Source organism: Oncorhynchus mykiss, chromosome 26 (genome assembly GCF_013265735.2).
Source record: "Oncorhynchus mykiss isolate Arlee chromosome 26, USDA_OmykA_1.1, whole genome shotgun sequence".
Taxonomy (NCBI): domain Eukaryota; kingdom Metazoa; phylum Chordata; class Actinopteri; order Salmoniformes; family Salmonidae; genus Oncorhynchus; species Oncorhynchus mykiss.
Genome location: NC_048590.1, coordinates 15779890 through 15800138, shown reverse-complemented (window position 1 = coordinate 15800138; position 20249 = coordinate 15779890). Strand labels below are relative to the sequence as shown.

At 47.0% G+C, this 20249-nt stretch overlaps 1 protein-coding gene across 8 annotated transcripts in view; it reads right to left on the bottom strand.

Annotated features, from left to right (window-relative positions):
* Positions 1–65: 65 nt before the first annotated feature.
* The window catches only part of LOC110506284 (kinesin-like protein KIFC3), a 65549-nt gene continuing 45365 nt past the window's right edge, over positions 66–20249 (bottom strand). For 7 of the 8 annotated variants that reach the window (XM_036964289.1, XM_021585742.2, XM_021585739.2 and 4 more), the window contains 17 exons: positions 19291–19444; positions 18827–18996; positions 18016–18159; positions 17544–17825; positions 17092–17265; positions 15394–15541; positions 14899–15141; positions 14496–14671; positions 11726–11830; positions 11415–11545; positions 6197–6320; positions 5550–5679; positions 4171–4400; positions 3874–4020; positions 2625–2751; positions 2302–2348; positions 66–1759 (listed from right to left, as the gene is read on the bottom strand). In XM_036964289.1, the coding sequence (XP_036820184.1) occupies positions 1751–1759; positions 2302–2348; positions 2625–2751; positions 3874–4020; positions 4171–4400; positions 5550–5679; positions 6197–6320; positions 11415–11545; positions 11726–11830; positions 14496–14671; positions 14899–15141; positions 15394–15541; positions 17092–17265; positions 17544–17825; positions 18016–18159; positions 18827–18996; positions 19291–19444 (2541 nt within the window). In that variant the 3' untranslated portion in view covers positions 66–1750. The remainder of the gene's footprint in view (positions 1760–2301; positions 2349–2624; positions 2752–3873; positions 4021–4170; positions 4401–5549; positions 5680–6196; positions 6321–11414; positions 11546–11725; positions 11831–14495; positions 14672–14898; positions 15142–15393; positions 15542–17091; positions 17266–17543; positions 17826–18015; positions 18160–18826; positions 18997–19290; positions 19445–20249) is intronic. The other variant, XM_021585740.2, reaches the window with a different exon arrangement.

The following is a 20249-nucleotide window of genomic DNA, read 5'->3' as shown; positions in this document are numbered from 1 at the left end:
GTGACAAAAGATATAACCACTGGAAGGCAGGATATTTCAACAAACATCTGTTAGGAACAGCCGAGTTTAATTTCGTATTGAGTGTTTATTAAAAAAGGGTGTACAAAATCAAGACTGCCGCAGAAGGTTTCCACAACAACAAAGACAAAAGCAAGTAGAGATATCCATCGACAACCAACACGATGCAGCGTGTCCTCAATGTTTCTCGGACATCCTGGTATTGGAGGAAACATTGGCTTAACATTGGAGACACACGGTCGATTAGCTGATCAAATGTACAAAGCATTCCTATTTACACAATGCATTTTCAAATACAGTTCACAAGCTTGATCACTCCCTCAGGGGCAGCAGTGTCTGTTCCGTGAGGCGATCCGTTGTCATTGGTTGCTTGTGGTCAGCCATAGGGAGTAGGATTAAGCTGTCCTGGATGCAGATCTAGGGTCAGTTTTGTGTTGTGTCCCTATTGGATAACCTTAGAATTTGGGTAGAAGAAACTAATCCTAGATCTGTGCAACTTCAACAGGCAGCATCCAATAACAGGAATGGCATTTCCTGTCTGGCAGGGAGTTTGAATCGTCTAGCTTTATTCACTCGGTACAAGAAACACGACAACATGAACGTTTCCATGCAGTGGCTGAGGCGGCTCTGTATTGCCCTGGAGAAATCTAATCTAAAACACAAACGGCTACACAGGAAGTTAAAACGCTCTCTGCACTCACGTCTCTTATTGCTTGCGTCCTACAGGGCAAAAGAAGCCCAGCTCCATATCTGTAGAGTACCCTGATTGGATGAGGGGGAGACCAGGATGGAACCCTCGTAACCCCCCCCCCACCTCCCCAAAAAACACAATGGAGTCTAAAGGGATAAAAAAAAAAAAATCTCAAACACAGATATATACTGTATATGCATATTATCATAATCCGTAACTGGAGCATTGTTCTAAAACACATCAAGAAGGTATTAGCCTCGTTTAAAGTGCATTTTTACCCAGAAATACTGTGATTGAAAGGGCTATACTGTTAGTGGATGATGGGACAAAGGGATTGGTTAGCACTAAGGGTGTGGGTGTGGCGTTATTGTGAGGGGCCGACAATACATTGGCCAATGGGAGAATAGATCACAGGCCCAGTTGAAGGGTCAAAGGTGAAGGTGTGGTGGAATTGTTCTGGGCTGTGAGGAGTATAGTTTTTTTTTTTTTTTATGAGAGTTGTTTTTAGGACAGGGGCCTGTGTTACTCTCAGGTGCTCCTCCACTTTGGCCCCTAGTCAGTTGTGGAAGACAGACAGGTGTGTCCTGTAGTCACTTGCAGTCTGGGGTGTTGTGTTCCTTGAGGGGTATAAATGAGGACACGTAGTTAAGATATGGGGGGCTGTACAACAGTCCTGGCTAAAATTAACACCTATCCATTCCTGTCAGCTCTCAGTGGTAATGAAGAAAAGGAGACTTGGAGGCCATTTTAGAGCATCGGGACAGAGTCTTGGTATGGGCCTTCCACGAGGGTCAAAGTTCGTATCCCCCTCTTCATCCCTCTGCTGTTCAAACAGCTCAATAAATGAAATGTCACCATTCTCTCAATCTGATAATTTGTCTAGTCCAGTTTCTCTCACCCATTGGCTGAGTGAGATCAGCAGAAGGAGATGGGAACAACCTATTGGTGGGTCAAGGTTCTGGTTAACACCCTCCTGTTCAGAAGGCCCAATGGCTGACTGGGTCAGGGTCCGGATCCATTGGAGCCTTCAGACAGACAGTTTCAATCGTCCTGTAGGGAAGAGTAATAGGTTTAGGAAACTGAATAGTGGGGAGTGGTGTCCCTGTGTTAATAACGTCTCACTACAACCCAGCCAGAGAGCAGCACAGATGGGGGAGAGGAAGAGGTGATATATCCACAGATTCCACACACCCACAACAAATCCATATAGACAAGACACACAAAACACCCTCACATCATACAATATACAGATCACACAGATAAGAACTGCATTCAGACCGTCAGTCACAGACAAAATCACAGACTGCCAGACAGCCACAGACATGTATGGACACCTTCACCCACACACACATGGATCTGCAGATAGACAAACAAAGCTTGGAGTCTCTCACACACACAGACAGACAGAGAGACAAGGGTCAAGACCCACACAAAAAGTTTACAGTCGCACACACACTACTTCCTGGGGTTAGAGGCGGGGTGTGTTAGATAGGTGGGCATTGACCAGGTGACACGGGTGGGCACAGGGCACCATGCCATGCTGAGCATTTACTTTCCATGCCAAGCGACCAATCAGCATAAACCCCACCTACCTGCCCACCGTCCCCCACCAATGGGCTGGCTCTGCCTAACAGCCTGTCTGCAAACCAACCAATCAAACCAGAGGATCAGGACACATGAGTGAATGGATTCACCCTGACCATTCACACCTCACTTGAGTTCACTTTATTTTTTATATTGTGTATATATTTTTCATCATCCCAATAATGGTGGCGTGTGTGTGTGTGTGTGTGTGTGCACATTATCGTTGTTGTATATTGATGGATGCCAGGGTTCTTGGTGACAGAGAGGCATGTGTACCTGTTGAGACATGGGACTAAGGGGTGTGTTTGTGTGTGTATGTATATACATTTACCTGCAGAGAGCTGGGACTGAGACCTCCGTCGTGTGGTGGGGGTTTTGGAGGAGGCGGAGAGGGTGGAGCCGGCACTGCTGGCCCGGGAGATAGGGAGGGGCGCGGGAGTCACCGGGGGAGAGTCCAGCTGCAGAAAGGTCAAAGTTCAATGACAGAAATATCAATATCAAAGTTCCTTATTCAACCCCATTCCGCTAAGGATCCTGTCTAACTAGATTACGATTGTTTCTCCATTTTGCGCTCATCTAAGCAAAATCCCATGACTGAAACTTAAATAGATCTCAGATCGATTGTCTGGGGCCAAGTTTATCTCCCATCTCATGTAAGAACGTCATGACTTACATGCGAGTTTGACTGGTTCCAGTCCCCCTGCTTAGTGTGTTCGGGGTACTCCCCGAGATAATTTGTATGTAGACGTTCTGGTGACTTTTTAAAAAACACCTGACATGTCCATGTTCTGACCACTAGATGGTGCCAAAACAATCTGAGATGGTGGGTGTCATGGCATGCTGAAATGAAATGGAACGACCCTGCTGCAAAGCTCGCAAGTTCCACTTTCTATCCAGGTGTAAACACTTCTCAAACCCAGACTGGATGCATCTATTATGCATTTGAGTGCAGGCTCTATCTGGCATTACCTCGGCAGTCTTCATCTGATGAAAGCAGTGCGCCTGTTGAAATGATCTCCTAAGTGAACAAAGTGCATAGCTAATCATAACTAAGTGGTCACCAGGAATGGTCCATAATAGAGACCATTTTCATCACCTTTCCTGAACGTGTAAAATCTATGCACCATTTAGTGGTCAGAACGGGGTAATATGAAGATGTAGAATGGGACATAACTTCAATCACTAATTTATCTGAACGGGGGGGGGGGAGAAACTATTTCAGAACAATCTGAGATGGTGGCTGTCACGTCGTGCTGTCACGTCGTGCTAAAATGAAACGACCCAGAGGCTTTTTGGAGATAACCTTTTCAAACATCCTAAGTCAACTACATCTTCTTTACTAGAAAGTGATTCTCATAAAACAACTGCTTTGTGTTCAGCTCCGCCTAACCTCATCCCGACTTGGATCATTAAGGGCAGAGGGACAGAATGAAACCTGATGCCCCAGATTAGGCTCAGTGACCTGGGGAAGGTTTGACGTAAGGCCTGGGCTGACCTAGCACACGTGTGAGATTTAATTTGTGAGTGCGTCCCTCACTCTCTCCAGGGTGTGTGTGTGTGTGTGTGTGTGTGTAGGTTACCTCCACGCTGTCGTGGGTGGGCGAGGAGGTGGTGGAGGAGTTCTCCCACTGTCTCCTGGTGGCGTTGCCCAGCTCGATAGTCCGAACCCGCTGGGCAAACTTCAGAGAGCACACCGACTCACTCATGTTACAGACCAGGGGAGACACCTAGAGCAAATACCTTCTGATATTAGCCTGAAGGGTAGCATTAATGGTTTTATTATAGGCTAATATACACATTTAATTTGTAACCCCTTACCCCCCCACCCCTCTCTCCCCAATCCCTCTCTCACCCTCCTGTACCCCTCCCCCTCTCACCTGCACCATCATCAGGGTCTTGCTGTCCCCGCTCAGTGAGTCAGACAGCAGGTAGGTGAGCCGGGAGTTCCTGAAGGGCACGTGGGAGTGTCGGCTCCGCAGCGCATTGATGACGTCACCCAGGGCCGACAGGGACTTGTTGATGCACTGGGCCTCTCGCAGGCGGCTGCCCTCTGCCCCGGACTTAGCAATCCGCTCTGAGCCAGCCAGGTCAACCAGGTTCAGTTTACCTAGTAGAGGGTGTACAGAGATAAAATCCTGACTGACTGACTGACTGACTGACTGACTGACTGACTGACTGACTGACTGACTGACTGACTGACTGACTGACTGACTGACTGACTGACTGACTGACTGACTGACTGACTGACTGACTGACTGACTGACTGACTGACTGACTGACTGACTGACTGACTGACTGACTGACTGACTGACTGACTGACTGACTGACTGACTGACTGACTGACTGACTGACTGACTGACTGACTGACTGACTGACTGACTGACTGACTGACTGACTGACTGACTGACTGACTGACTGACTGACTGACTGACTGACTGACTGACTGACTGACTGACTGACTGACTGACTGACTGACTGACTGACTGACTGACTGACTGACTGACTGACTGACTGACTGACTGACTGACTGACTGACTGACTGACTGACTGACTGACTGACTGACTGACTGACTGACTGACTGACTGACTGACTGACTGACTGACTGACTGACTGACTGACTGACTGACTGACTGACTGACTGTCTGTCTGTCTGTCTGTCTGTCTGTCTGTCTGTCTGTCTGTCTGTCTGTCTGTCTGTCTGTCTGTCTGTCTGTCTGTCTGTCTGTCTGTCTGTCTGTCTGTCTGTCTGTCTGTCTGTCTGTCTGTCTGTCTGTCTGTCTGTCTGTCTGTCTGTCTGTCTGTCTGTCTGTCTGTCTGTCTGTCTGTCTGTCTGTCTGTCTGTCTGTCTGTCTGTCTGTCTGTCTGTCTGTCTGTCTGTCTGTCTGTCTGTCTGTCTGTCTGTCTGTCTGTCTGTCTGTCTGTCTGTCTGTCTGTCTGTCTGTCTGTCTGTCTGTCTGTCTGTCTGTCTGTCTGTCTGTCTGTCTGTCTGTCTGTCTGTCTGTCTGTCTGTCTGTCTGTCTGTCTGTCTGTCTGTCTGTCTGTCTGTCTGTCTGTCTGTCTGTCTGTCTGTCTGTCTGTCTGTCTGTCTGTCTGTCTGTCTGTCTGTCTGTCTGTCTGCGTGCGTGCGTGCGTGCGTGCGTGCGTGCGTGCGTGCGTGCGTGCGTGCGTGCGTGCGTGCGTGCGTGCGTGCGTGCGTGCGTGTGCGTGTGCGTGTGTGATGTCCGGTACAGGAATTGTGTGTGTGTGTGTGTACACCTTGCGTGCGGTGCCCAGTGGAGAAGTTGACGCCTGCTACGGTGATGATGAGGAGGGCGTGAGAGCGGGAGCTGTGTTCGTTCAGATTGGTGCAGGCTGTGGCCCTGTTCATGTGACCCAGCTCAAACACCTACACAGAGAGCACAGGTCAGGGGTCATAGGAAGTGAGTAACTAACTACTCTGTCAACTGCACATTCACGCATATGGTAGAACACACACACAGACAGGAGCAGATTTTAATCATTAACACACAAACTAATCTGTAGACTAGTGGCAAATCCAGGCTTGGGCACATTCTACTGGTTCAGGGAACACAAGAGCTCTGACAGATATTTCAGGATGAGAACTCAGCCTCAGGCCTAAAGAACCGTGGGAGCCATCTTATTAACTGACGCATGATTGTAAACAACACCCAAAAAACAGTTCTCTCTACACTTTTGAATTTATTTGGAAAACACTACTAAGGAAAAGTATTGCTTTGCGGTTTAGGCCAGGAATACCATTTGGCACTTTGTGACTGGTAAGTAACACCATATGAACAAAATGTGATTAATTGATTGCAGATCAGAGCACGCTAACTACCCCACTAACCCAATGTCCTGTGGCAGGCATAGTATAAGTGGCAGTGGTAGAATGGTGGTCTCACCCTGTTGATGTCCTCAGGGCTCTGGACAGTGAACTCCGTGAGGCCCGGCACATAGAGCTGACCGCTACCATCTGGATTCATCTTGATGTCCAGCTTCTCACCCTGGTTGTCCCCCAAAAGGTTCCTACAGGAAACGGCAACGCACAGTCGCATAGATTGTCCCACTCAAATTTAAAAAAATCTTAATATGATATGCATACGGCACTACTTTGGGTGTATGGTGCCATAATATGATATTTGTCCTATGATATCCCCCAACATTTGGCAGATAGAAAGATAGACGGGTGACTAGATAGCTCAAATGAACAAATAACGATCAAGGTAATCTGTAGTTGACGCTCCAACTAAGTGGGGCCAAAATTGCTTCTTTCATGCGTTATGACATTCCACCCCTCCAAATTCTCTTTTCGCGGTGAGTCCTGCCATCCCGCTTTGGCAGAAAGTACACACAGATGTTCAGAGATGACGCAACAGAGAGAGGGAGGGAGGGAGGAGAAGAGCTCGTGGAAAACAGATGAACCAAGGACATGAAATATAATCCACTTTTATTTTACAGCTGGCCCATGCGCTCAAATTGCTTACACACACGCACACAGGAACTGTGTCAAACGAGTACTTAGGTCTAAATGACATAACGCGTCGGCCGTGATCTTAAAAAGCCTTCTCATAAAGGTAAGTACTGTAACTACGTGACCCCTTGCCTCCAGTGATGCCAATTGAGCAATTTTGTTGCTAGATTTAGCAACTTTTCAGACTACCCTGGCAACTTTTTTCTTCTTCCAAAAAGCACTTAGCAACAAATTGAGCTATTTTTAAAAATGTATTTGGAACTTTTAGCAACTTTGAAAAGTGACTCAAACGCTAAAATGCACGCATTTTCCCTCTAAAATGACAGAGAAAGTCGTTTTTTTTTTGTTGCCTGGCAGCTCGTGCACAGGCAGCTGCAGGCCAGCAGCAATTTCAGCAAATTGCAAATCATTGTTGGCTGACTGCAGCAGCAGGAGGATGCGGTCGACGAGACAAACCCAACGAATGTAGTTGGTCACGAATGTTTGACCTGGAACAGAACTTACAACATCAATCAACTTGTCTCAATCAAAACTGTACAGCCAGACGTACAGAAAAGAGTGGGAGTCTGTACCTGAATTTAAAGGGTGGCTGAAGCTAGTAATTGGGGATGATTGTCGGGCATAATGTGCGTACTGCAAATCAGATATGCTTTGCAAAAAGGTATGACATTTGCAACAGCAAAGCATATAAATGAATCAAAACCGTACAACCCTGCAACGCAGTCTACATTACCACAGTTGGTTAAGAAAGTGGATAACTGCAAAAGTGCAGAAGCTACTATGGCCATTGGCCATTGCAGAGCATTGTTCGCTGCTAGCATGCCACCATTTTAGGTGTGGCTTGCAAAGCTGCCTTTTCAGATTCTGTGGCAGCAACAAACTTCCAAATGCACCTTACCAAGTGCACAGAAATGATTAGGCGAGTACTGGCTCCATATTTTCTCAAAAGGGTAACATCAGATGTGGGGGATGAGAAGTTCAGTCTCCTTTTGGATGAGTCCACTGATGTCAGTGTCTCTAAATACCTGGGTGTGGTGATTCGGTATTTCAGTGCTAAAAAAGGAACCGTTGTGTCCACATTGCTCGGGCTGGTTGAATTGGAGGGGGGGGGGGGGGGGCGATGCCAGATCAATAGCAAAGGCGGTAGTTGAGTTTCTTGAGAAGTGTAACCTTAAAAAAAAGAGAATCTTCAGGGTATTGTCCGTGATGACTGGGGTGCACAACGGGGGTGCACAAGATTTTAAAGGAAGAATGTGCATTGCCCAATTTGGTACTCACCCGCTGTGTGTGTCATTCTTTACAATTGGCTGTCAGTGCAGCATCCAAAGAAACCATCCCTAGGAGTGTTGAGTACTTAAATCAGGGAAAAGGACAATTGGTTTTCCATTTCCCCAAAACGGGGAAACAATCGTACAAAGCAGTGTATACCACCATTCATTGTGGCCAGAAAACCCAGCAGATCACCGATTGAGCCTGCGGTAACTCGTATATTGAGCCAGTGGGAAGAACTGAAACTCCACTTTGAGCTGACCAATGTCAGTGAGCGTTGCTACATGGCGGATGTGCTCCACGCCATGTACAAGACCAACTATGTGTACCTGATATTCTTGAAATCAATCCTGTCCGACTTACAAGTCGCAGTGAAGTCAGTTGAGGGAGAGCAAACAGATCCTGTCAAGCTTTTGGACAATCTGGTACACCTCTTAACATCAATTTGCAGCAGAGTAGTCAACCCTATGGCAAAAATGGATGTCCTGAAGGATGCCATTGATAGACATCTCAGTCCATCACCAAATCAAATCAAATTTTATTTGTCACATACACATGGTTAGCAGATGTTAATGCGAGTGTAGCGAAATGCTTGTGCTTCTAGTTCCGACAATGCAGTAATAAGCAACGAGTAATCTAACCTAACAATTCCAAAACTACTACCTTATACACACAAGTGTAAAGGGATAAAGAATAGGTACATAAAGATATATGAATGAGTGATGGTAAAGATAGGCATAGGCAAGATGTCTCGAGTACAGTATATACATAGGAGATGAGTAATGTAGGGTATGTAAACAAAGTGGCATAGTTTAAAGTGGCTAGTGATACATGTATTACATAATGATGCAGTAGATGATATAGAGTACATATGAGATGAGTAATGTAGGGTATGTAAACATTATATTAAGTAGCATTGTTTAAAGTGGCTAGTGGTATATTTTTACATCAATTTCCATCATTAAAGTGGCTGGATTTGAGTCAGTGTGTTGGCAGCAGCCACTCAATGTTAGTGGTGGCTGTTTAACAGTCTGATGGCCTTGAGATTGAAGCTGTTTTTCAGTCTCTCGGTCCCTGCTTTGATGCACCTGTACGGACCTCGCCTTCTGGATGATAGCAGGGTGAACAGGCAGTGGCTCGGGTGGTTGTTGTCCTTGATGTTCTTTATGGCCTTCCTGTGACATTGGGGGGTGTAGGTGTCCTGGAGGGCAGGTAGTTTGCCCCCGGTGATGTGTTGTGCAGACCTCACTACCCTCTGGAGAGCCTTACGGTTGTGGGCGGAGCAGTTGCCGTACCAGGCGGTGATACAGCCCGACAGGATGCTCTCGATTGTGCATCTGTAGAAGTTTGTGAGTACTTTTGGTGACAAGCCAAATTTCTTCAGCCTCCTGAAATACTACCCTCTCCACTACTGTCCCGTCGATGTGGATAGGGGGGTGCTCCCTCTGCTGTTTCCTGAAGTCCACAATCATCTCCTCTGTTTTGTTGACGTTGAGTTTGAGGTTATTTTCCTGACACCACACTCCGAGGGCCCTCACCTCCTCCCTGTAGGCCGTCTCGTCGTTGTTGGTAATCAAGCCTACCACTGTAGTGTCATCCGCAAACTTGATGATTGAGTTGGAGGCGTGCATGGCCACGCAGTCGTGGGTGAACAGGGAGTACAGGAGAGGGCTCAGAACGCTCCCCTGTGGGGCCCCAGTGTTGATGATCAGTGGGGTGGAGATGTTACCTACCCTCACCACCTGGGGGCGGCCCGTCAGGAAGTCCAGTACCCAGTTGCACAGGGCGGGGTCAAGACACAGGGTCTCGAGCTTGATGCCGAGTTTGGAGGGTACTATGGTGTTAAATGCTGAGCTGTAGTCGATGAACAGCATTCTCACACCATACCTTGGGTACCTTTTCGAGAGCACGGTGTACCAACTCAGTCTTGCGCCAGAAGACGAAAAGGTCATTCGGAGACAGTGCATCATCAACTACATTGTTGCTTTCAGCAAGGAGCTGCAAGCAAAGCTCCCAGACAACGTAGACGCCTTGCAAAACATGGCCTTGTTCAGTGTTAAGGAAACGCTAAAGCACAATAAAGGCACCACTGAAATTATTAAAGTAGCTGAGCTACTGGGGTACCAGCCACAAACAAATGATAAAATTGTTTCCCAATGGAGAAACATCCATCTGTTTAGGTGGGACTCAACTGAAAACACAGTCGAGTTTTGGAGTGAAGTGAATATCTACACGGACTCTTCCCGGGTCAAATCCTTATGAAGAACTGTGCAAAGCTGCACGCGCTGCCCTCTCATTGCAACACTCAAATGCAGAGGTTGAACAGCTGTTCAGCCAAATGAGAGTGGTCAAGTCAAAGTTAAGAAATAGAATGTCACTGCATGCTCTCAACTCCATACTCCCGGTACGGACTGAAGCTGGCTGGTGATACCTGTTATACCTGCATAAACTACCAAGTGAAGTTCTGCAGCAGTTTGGCACCACAGCAGCGTACAGCTTTAAGGCCACTCCATCCTCTTCTGCTGGTTCCAGCTGCGTGACAATGCATTTGGACAGTGAAGATGAAGAGGATTTCCTTGCCAATCTACGATTCATCATATTTACAGTACACGTAAGCAAGGAGTGGACTTTCTGGAACTGGCGGAGACACACAGCTGATGGTGGCAGTGTGCACTGCAGTGTGTGCGAGAACAGTGGCAATATCTGGAGGAAACCATTGAGCAGCTAGCCAGCCAAGCAGCACAACAACCTGGAGAGAGCTGGAGAGAGATGCCTAGCACATACATCCTTATTTGGGTTAAGTTGCTTGTTCAATAAGATAGCATATATACCTTGTTATTAGCTTGTACCTAGAATTGTTGCTCAGTTAGGTAGCATGTTAACTAACTACCAATACACTGCTTAAAACTATAATTGTTCAGAATGTGTAGGTTTAATAGTTAAAAAGAAAATAAATCAAATGTAATTGTTCAATAATTCAATGTGTTGTGTTTAAAAATAAAAATATCTGATCATATAAAATGTGTTATAAATTTGTTATATTACTTTTACAAATAAAAATGTGCTAATAAACAAATCTAAATCTAAACGAATCATATTTTTCGCCGAGATGGCCAGTCAATTTGAGTAACGTTATTGTGTATTATTCGTAATGACGCAGTGTTACGTTATTACGTAATGACGTCATTGCGCAATGACATCACAACGCCATTTAGCAACAAATCGACCTGCCTCTAGCAACTTCCCCTGAAAATTCGCTGGCAACACTGCTTGCTTCACCTGTCATTGCGTGACCTGAGGCAAGGCCGCACCTGCGCTCAAATCCAAACCCACTCACCCTGTCTGACCTTATACCGATTTGTGTGTGTGTGTCCTCTCACCGTAGGGTTTCGTTGTAGATCTCCACCATGCTAACAGTGATCTTGAAGTCCCAGTCGGGCGCTTTCTCAGTCACCTCAGAGAACAGCAGTCTGAGAGCCCTCTGGTTAATGCCCGGGTCCTTGGCCACACCCTAAAAAAAAAAAAGGACAGACAAAACATTTGCTATTAACAACCACTACAACACATCTCTTCATTTATCTTTCATCCTTAATGTATCTCCTGTAGCCATGAGAGAGACGGAGTGAGAGCGAAAGTACGTGTGTGTGTGTGTGTGTGTATGTGTATGTGTGTGTGTATTAGCAGCAAATACCTCCATGGTGTAGGTCTTTCCTGAGCCTGTCTGTCCGTAGGCGAAGATGCATACGTTAAAGCCATCAATACAGGATGTCACCAGGGACTGGACCTCCTGGAACACCTGGTTAGCCAATCAGAGAGGGACAGTTAGGATGACAGCTGCTGTGATTGGTGACAGTAAACCATTAGAATATAGAGAGATCGCAACATCCTTGCAGTGTATCTCGATAATCTAAAGGGGCTTCCTCTCATGTTATTACCTTCATATTTGCACACTGCCCTTTCCCACCTGGACAAAAGGAAAACCTATGTGAGAACGCTGTTCATTGACTACAGCTCAGCGTTCAACACCATAGTGCCCACGAAGGGCATCACTAAGCTAAGGACCCTGGGGCTAAACACCTCCCTCTGCAACTGGACCTGTAGTCAACATAAGCCACGCTGATCCTCAACACTGGGGCCCCTCAGGGGTGTGTACTTAGTCCCCTCCTGTACTACCTGCTCACCCATGACTGCGTGGCCAAACAACTCCAAAACCATCATTAAGTTTGCTGACGACGCAACAGTGGTAGGCCTGATCACTGACAATGATGAGACAGCCTATAGGGAGGAGATCAGAGACCTAGCAGTGTGGTGCCAGGACAACAACCTCTCCCTCAATTTGAGCAAGACAAATGAGCTGATTGTGGACTACAGGAAAATGACCCATTGATATCGACGGGGATGTAGGGGAGCATGTTGAGAGTTAAGCTCCTTGGTGTCCACATCACCAACGAACTATCATGGTACAAACACACCAAGACAGTCGTGAAGAGGGCACGACAACACCTTTTCCCCCTCAGGAGACTGAAAAGATTTGGCATGGGTCATCAGATCCTCAAAATGTTCTACAGCTGCACCGTTGAGAGCATCCTGACCGGTTGCATCGCCACCTGGTATGGCAATTGCTCGGCATCTGACCGTAACATGCTACAGAGGGTAGCGCGTACGGCCCAGTACATCACTGGAGCAAAGCTTCCTGCCATCCAGGACCTATATATAGGCGGTGTCAGAGGAAAGCCCCAAAAATTGTCAGAGACTCCAGTCATTGACTGTTTTCTATGCCCAAATTAAACTGCCTGTTACTCAGGCCCAGAAGCTAGGATATGCATATAGTTAGTAGATTTGGATAGAAAACACTGAGGTTTCTAAATCTGTTAAAACCGGTTGGATCTCTAGGGGCGCTATTTCATTTTTGGATAAAAAACGTTCCCGTTTTAAGCGCAATATTTTGTCACGAAAAGATGCTCGACTATGCATATTATTGACCGTTTTGGAAAGAAAACAATCTGCAAAGATATTGTCTGTAAGTGCCCCAGAACTCATTCTACAGGTGAAACCAAGATGAAACGTCAAACAGGAAATGAGCAGAATTTCTGAAGCTCTGTTTTTTAATGTCTCCTTATATGGCTGTGAATGCAACAGGAATAAGCTTAGACCTTCTGCCATTTCCCCAAGATGTCGGCAGCATTGTGACGTATTTGTAGGCATATCATTGGAAGATTGACCATAAGAGACTACATTTTCCAAGTGTCCGCCTGGTGTCCTGCGTCGAAATTGGTGCGCAAAGCCAGGTGCAAGTATTTTTCCATTTGATTGAGAGGAGAAACCATGCTTCCACGAACGATATATCATCGAAGAGATATGTGAAAAACACCCTGAGGATTGATTCTAAACAACGTTTGCCATGTTTTCAGTCGATATTATGGAGTTAATTTGGAAAAAAGTTCGCGTTTTGAGGACTGAATTTTCAGGTTTTTTTGGTAGCCAAATGTGATGTACAAAACGGAGCTATTTCTAATACACAAAGAATCTTTTTGGAAAAACTGAGCATTTGCTATCTAACTGAGAGTCTCCTCATTGAAAACATCCGAAGTTCTTCAAAGGTAAATTATTTTATTTGAAGGCTTTTATGTTTTTGTTGAAATGTTGCGTGCTGGATGCTAACGCTAATGCGAACGCTAAATGCTACGCTAGCTAGCTACTTTTACACAAATTATTGTTTTCCTATGGTTGAGAAGCATATTTTGAAAATCTGAGATGACAGTGTTGTTTACAAAAGGCTAAGCTTGAGAGATGGCATATTTATTTAATTTCATTTGCGATTTTCATGAATAGTTAACGTTGCGTTATGGTAATGAGCTTGAGTCTGTATTCACGATCCCGGATCCGGGATGGGGAGATCAGAGAGGTTAAAATAATGTCTGTGAGTATAACAGAACTGATATGGCAGGTGAAATTATGGGATTTCTGTTTTGAATTTGGCGCCCTGCAATTTCACTTGCTGTTGTCGAGGTGGGACGCTAACGTCCCACTGGTACCAGAGAGGTTAACAGCTTCTACCCCAAAGCCCGTTGACTGCTGAACGATTAATCAAATGGACACCGGACTATTTACATTGAGCCCCCCCCCATTTGTTTTGTACACTGCCTCTACTTGCCGTACCAACTAACCTGTACCTCCGCAGATTGACTCGGTACCGGTACCCCCTGTATATAGCCTCGTTATTGTTATTTTATTGTGTTACTTTTTATTATTTTTTACTTCAGTTTATTTGGTCAATATTTTCTTACGCTTCTTCACGGTAAGGTCTACACTTGTATTCGGCGTATGTGACGGTTATAGTTTGAGTTGAAACATCATATGTTGCCTTTACCTGTTGTGCATTTTCTGATCGGCAAAGATGAAGGCAAGGAAGACACTTTGAGACTATTGAGATGTACTCCAAGTCATGACGTTCTACTGACCCCTTCCTGCGTGGCCTGAGGATGGAACACCTTGTCCAGTTCAAAGGTCATCAGTTTGCCCTTGTTGGAGAGGTAGAGAAGGGCATCGTCATCTGGGTCAAAGCTGACCATGTTTTCGGCAGAATCATGCTCCCCCCGGCACACCGGCCGCACCCGACAGAACACCCTGATGTTACCTGGGAAGTGAAGGCAAGAGGAGACAAATTACAATACTGTTGTTTTGGGACAACAAATGCAAAGATCCACTGCTTTTGAACAGAATTGGATCTGGTATGTACAAACTATATACACTAGCTAGTACGAACGACTGATATCACTCACACACACACACACACACACACACACACACACACACACACACACACACACACACCTCTCAGAATGCACGGTCAAGGGGTCGTACCTTTGAGGCGCACCAGCTCGTTGTGGCATTTCTTCCTCAGGTTCATCTCTCTCTTGTACTTCCTCAGCAGCTCTTGGTTGGCACTGCTCACCTCGCCTATCACCTGGCAGATCTCCTGCTTGGCCTCGGTCATGGCCTTCTCCAGCATGAAGGGGAAGTCCTGAACCTGCCTCTTCAGACAGTTGTAGTCACAGGTGAGAGTACGCAGGGCTGGCTGAAGCGTCAAAAGGTTCATACGCACACCTGGGGACAGGGAGGGACACACATTTTGTTACAACAGTGAATAAAACAGAGCACACACACATTCCTGGGTCATATTCATTAGGAAGGACAACAAAATCGAATAAAACCTGAAGTTGTCCAGTAAGGAACACGTGTACTTTTTTTGATGGAGAATGTTTCGCTACGGTGTGCCCTAATGAATACCGTCCGGAACTGCTATGTGCATACTCACAAATACAAAAAAAAATGCATAGTCCTAAACGTACGGCTCACCTGCCAGGTTCTCATGCACGGCCTTCATCTCACTTTCAGCCCTGATGAAGGCCTCTTCGATCACCCTGTTCTTCTCTTCCTCCAGGTTCTGCATTTCAGCCTCCAACTGGCCCTGGGCCCGCTCCATCTCCCCCTCGTACACCAGGATCTACAGGTGACAGAGAGAGGTTAGAGTAGATCTTGGGACAGTACCAACACACCACACTGGTCTGGGTGGGGACTGGAGCGTGTTTGGTGGTCTACCTGTAGCTAAAAGCTAGTATAAAAGCTAACAGCACGGGAACTCAGATCTAATGGCTACCAGGGCATTTGAACTAAGGGCTTCAAATGCCCCTTAACATCTTTGCTAAAATCTGAAGCCTATAACTAATAACTAATTAAAAGTTAGCTCCCAGCAAAACCATGGGTTTGCTTCTTCTCAGCTACAGGACACATTAATCAAATCAAATTTGTCACATGCGCCAAATACAACAGGTATTTCAGGGAAATGCTTACAAGCCCTTTACCAACAATGCTTTAAGAAGTTAAGAAAAAAGAAGTGTTAAGTAAAAAATTGAAAATAATAGTAACAAATAATTAAATAGCAGCAGCAAAATAACAATAGCGAGGCTATATACAAGGGGTACCGGTACAGAGTCAATGTGCGGAGGCATCGGTTAGTCGAGGTAATATGTACATGTAGGTAGAGTTAAAGTGGCTATGCATAGATAATAAACAGAGTAGCAGCAGCTTAAAAGAGGGGTCTGGATAGCCCTTTGACCAGCTGTTCAGGAGTCTTATGGCTTTGGGGTAGAAGCTGTTAAGAAGCCTTTTGGAACTAGACTTGGATCTCTGGTACCGCTTGATGTGCAGTAACAGAGGGAACAGTCTGACAATTTTTAGGGCCTTCCTCTGACACCGCCTGGTATAGAGGTCCTGGATGGCGGGAAGCTTGGCCCCAGTGATGTACTGGGCCGGACGCACTACCCTCTGCAGTGCCTTGCGGTCGGAGGCCGAGCAGTTGCCGTACCAGGCAGTGATGCAACTATCATTACAGCTAAAAGCTAATCCAAAACAACCATACACTGCACCCCAATACAGGAGTGGAGGACCCTTGAAAAGATTTAGGGTAAAGTTTGTGTGTGTCACTCCAGCACAGGTTTTTGGTGGGGGTTGAAACCACACAGATGGGCAGAGTTTGGGGAGCAGGGTGCCTGAGACACAGGAAGTGATGTAGTGACAAAACAGGAAGCACTATGAGGGGCCTATCAAGGGGGGCCAACCTTAGACAACCTGCAAATGATCTCGCCATTGCCCCTTCCGACGGCCTTGGAGAGCAGGCCGCAGATACGGCTGCGGTCCGCACGCAGCTGAAACCAAACGTAAGCGAAGAGAGAGGGGTTAACACGGCCCATGCCACTACAGAGGAGGGGATGGGACAAGGGTCGAACCAGTCACCTCTACTGGGAGGGAGGGGCGTTTTTATGAAGGACCGTACCGTCACAATCTACTACAAGGGGGTGAGTTGGATTGTATCAATGGTTGTACCAGGGGGAGGAACGAGGAGAACTTGAGAAATATCAAAGACCAACTGGTGAAGGAGCTAATGGGATTAGGAAGGGGCACAGAGGGTTATGCGTGTGTGAGAGTAGTATGTGCGTGTTGTTAGATGGTTGTGTGTGTGCGTCTGTGTACATGTGCATCTCCTTATGTGTGTACCTGAGCTCGGAGCTGGGTGCTGGTCCTCTGGGACTCATGCAGCTGTGTCTCCAGCTCTCGGAGCAGCTGTCTCTGCAGTGATAGCTGCTCCTGCAGGGCGGCGCTCTTGGCCTGGGCCTCGGTTACCGCCTGCTGAGACCCTGACGACTCCACCTCCACTATCTCAGTCACATACTGGACGGAGAGAGAATAGAGAGAGCGAGATAGATGAGGTAGGAGGAGAGAGAAAGAAAGGTGGGGAGCAGAAGAGAGAGATCGATATCGTAAGATCACCAGGGAACACAATTCAGCAGCAAATGCTCTCATATAACTCAAAAACATTGGATAGGTGGTAAGCTACCAACATATAGCTTACCCATCCTATCATTTCAGATCTGTGAGGGACCATTAAGTAACATAGGAGCTAGCGAGGGGTTGTGTTTGAAATGGGACCGTTTTTGGCGATTCCTCACCTTGACCTGATGGGTCCGGGCAGCCTGTCTGGCCAGCTCCTCCTCACAGTCTCTGAGCCGGACGCTCAGCTGCTGCTCCACCTCCCCCTGCTGACACTTGGACTCCTCCAGTTGCCTCTGCATCTCCCCCACGTGGAGCTTGGACTCCTCCAGCTGTTGGCTGAGCGTCTCCACCCGGCTGGCCTTCTCCAGGACCTGCTGCTCCAACTCAGCCAGCCTCCTCTGCCTCAGTCTGGTCTGGCTCTCCCAGAGAGACACCTCCTCACGCAGGGCCTCCACATCCTATATAACATACAGTTATAATACACCACACACACTTATAACACTGCTTCTACTCGCTCTCTGGCCTGGTACTGCCAACGAGATACCTTGCCACACAGGGCGTCAGTACCCTACACACAAACAGTGATATAGACAGAGCTATAATGGGTTTTCACAACCTCTGCCCTCACTTGATTTTGCCCATCCGTACCTGGCTGTGGGGGCAGTCAGTGGCTGTGCAGGCCGGTGGAGGAGCCTCCTGGAGCAGTGAGGTCTTGCATGCCTTCAGCTCCTGCTTCAGCCGCTCGTTCTCGACCACCAGCAGCTCCAGGTGCTTCTCCAGGTCGGTCGCCCCCTACAGGACAGGAGGAACAAGCACATTTTTTTATTTAACTAGTCAAGTCAGTTATGAACAATTTCTTATTTTCAATGACTGCCTAGGAACAGTGGGTTAACTGCCTGTTCAAGGGCAGAACGACAGATTTGTAGCTCAGGGATTTGAACTTGCAACCTTTCGGGTTACAAGTCCACCGCTCTAACAATTAGGCTACCCTGCCGCCCCATATGTCAGTATCACACTCACAAAGGCACCACACGGAGGGATATCAATATACACAGGAAGGAATTAACACTCATTCACACACACAGGGCAATGCACAAGCACTTTTTCTCTGACTATTGTTCAATATCTGCCCCCCGGACAAACAACAGGAGACAGTGAAACAAAAGAACACATACACATCTACATACCATTGTACCTGCCCCCTCTCCCTGACCTCCCCCTCTCACACACACACTCACATGCAACACCTTAGAATGCCTGTGAAGCAGAAGTGTGTCACGGTGCAATCTTACACCGGGAAGAAAAATATATGTCAATTATCTTGAGCTCGTCTTTCCCAGGCTTTCCCAAGAATGTAGGCCAGCTGGGCTCTGCCCTCATTCTCTTTTTCCATCCCTCCTCCCTCACCAGTCTCTCTCCTCCCGAGTTTCCTCCATTCCCCTCTCTCTCTTCTACTCACCACCCCCGAGCGCAGTCTCTCCACCTCCTGGGTCTGGTCTGGCAGCTTCTCCTCCAGCTCCCCCACCTGTGTGCGCAGCGCTGCGATGAGCTGCTCTCCTTCCTGAATGAGACAGTTGCTGTGCTGCTGCTGCTCCTGTGGCTCAGCCAGCCTCTGCACTGCCCGAACACCTGCAACAGACACACACACACAGTGATTACACATTACATACACGCAGCCACAGAATTTAAAAACAAGACACACACACGCCATCCAGCCCCACAGCAGTGGATAATGCGCGTTGACAGTCGGTCACAGCCGTGACACACAGACCTCTTCTTGCTGACAGGCTGGTTTGTGTCAGTACTGGGAACACCGTCCTGACAGATACACCACGAAGAGACCATTCGGGGTCATTCATTTCACAGTAATTATTGATGTATCAGTCAGCCCCCCCCCCCACCAGCTACCCGTTCCTCTCTCACCGCTGGGCAGTGCTGTGTGCAGCTCCTCCTGTAGCGTGTGTATGAGGCTCGTCTTCTCCTGAAGACTCTGTTGTTGACTCTGCAGCTGCAGACACCGGGAAGCTTCCTGGCGTCGCAGACGCGCCTGGAACTCGCACACTTTCTCCTGCAGTGTCTAGACACACGCACGCATGCGGAAAAGGTCACAGGTTAGAAGCCAGACAGGTCGTTAACGGGACAATTCCAAGGGAACGAGGAGGCGTAAAGGTGGATTGGTCAGTTAATAACAACATCCATGTTCACAGGTTTGATCAAAACCGACCTATCCAGTCAGTCCATAGGTAAATCGATTTGAATGCAATCACTTTTTGACAGCATCCCCTTTGATTTACACATTTTTAGATAATTGACTTGAAAGGAAATAAAATGAACGGTTTTTTTTTAAATACAAATTTATCTTCCAGAAATGATGAAAGTTTGACAACCTCGTTTGCAAGATTTTAAATGACATAAATCTCAACCGATGATATTTTCCAGTGATGAAGACATGGATGTCTCATGGTATGCTGGGGTATGTAAAATGGGTCAACTTTGAGCACCCCTTTATCTCTTGAATGTTTTGGCCTTCAGGCCCAAAAAGTCACTTTGGGCACTTCTACAACGGCCAAATGTGTGTGGAAGGTTTCGTTCAAGTCAAAAGGAGTGCTGTCAAAAAGCGATTGAATTCATATGGATATACCCCTCCCTATATGGTGGTTTTCAAACATCTTCTCTGGGAGATCCCAGATGTCCTCCCAGACATTTCACAATTGTGTTATAGCCCCGAACTAGCTCATCTGCACTCACCTGACAGTTTATTAAGTACACCACCCAGTTTACGAAAACGGATCGTTCCTACAGACAGTGAGTCAGGCGGATGTGACTTGCTATATAAAGCAGGAAGACAGGCATCGAGGCATTCAGTTACTGTTCGATTGAAC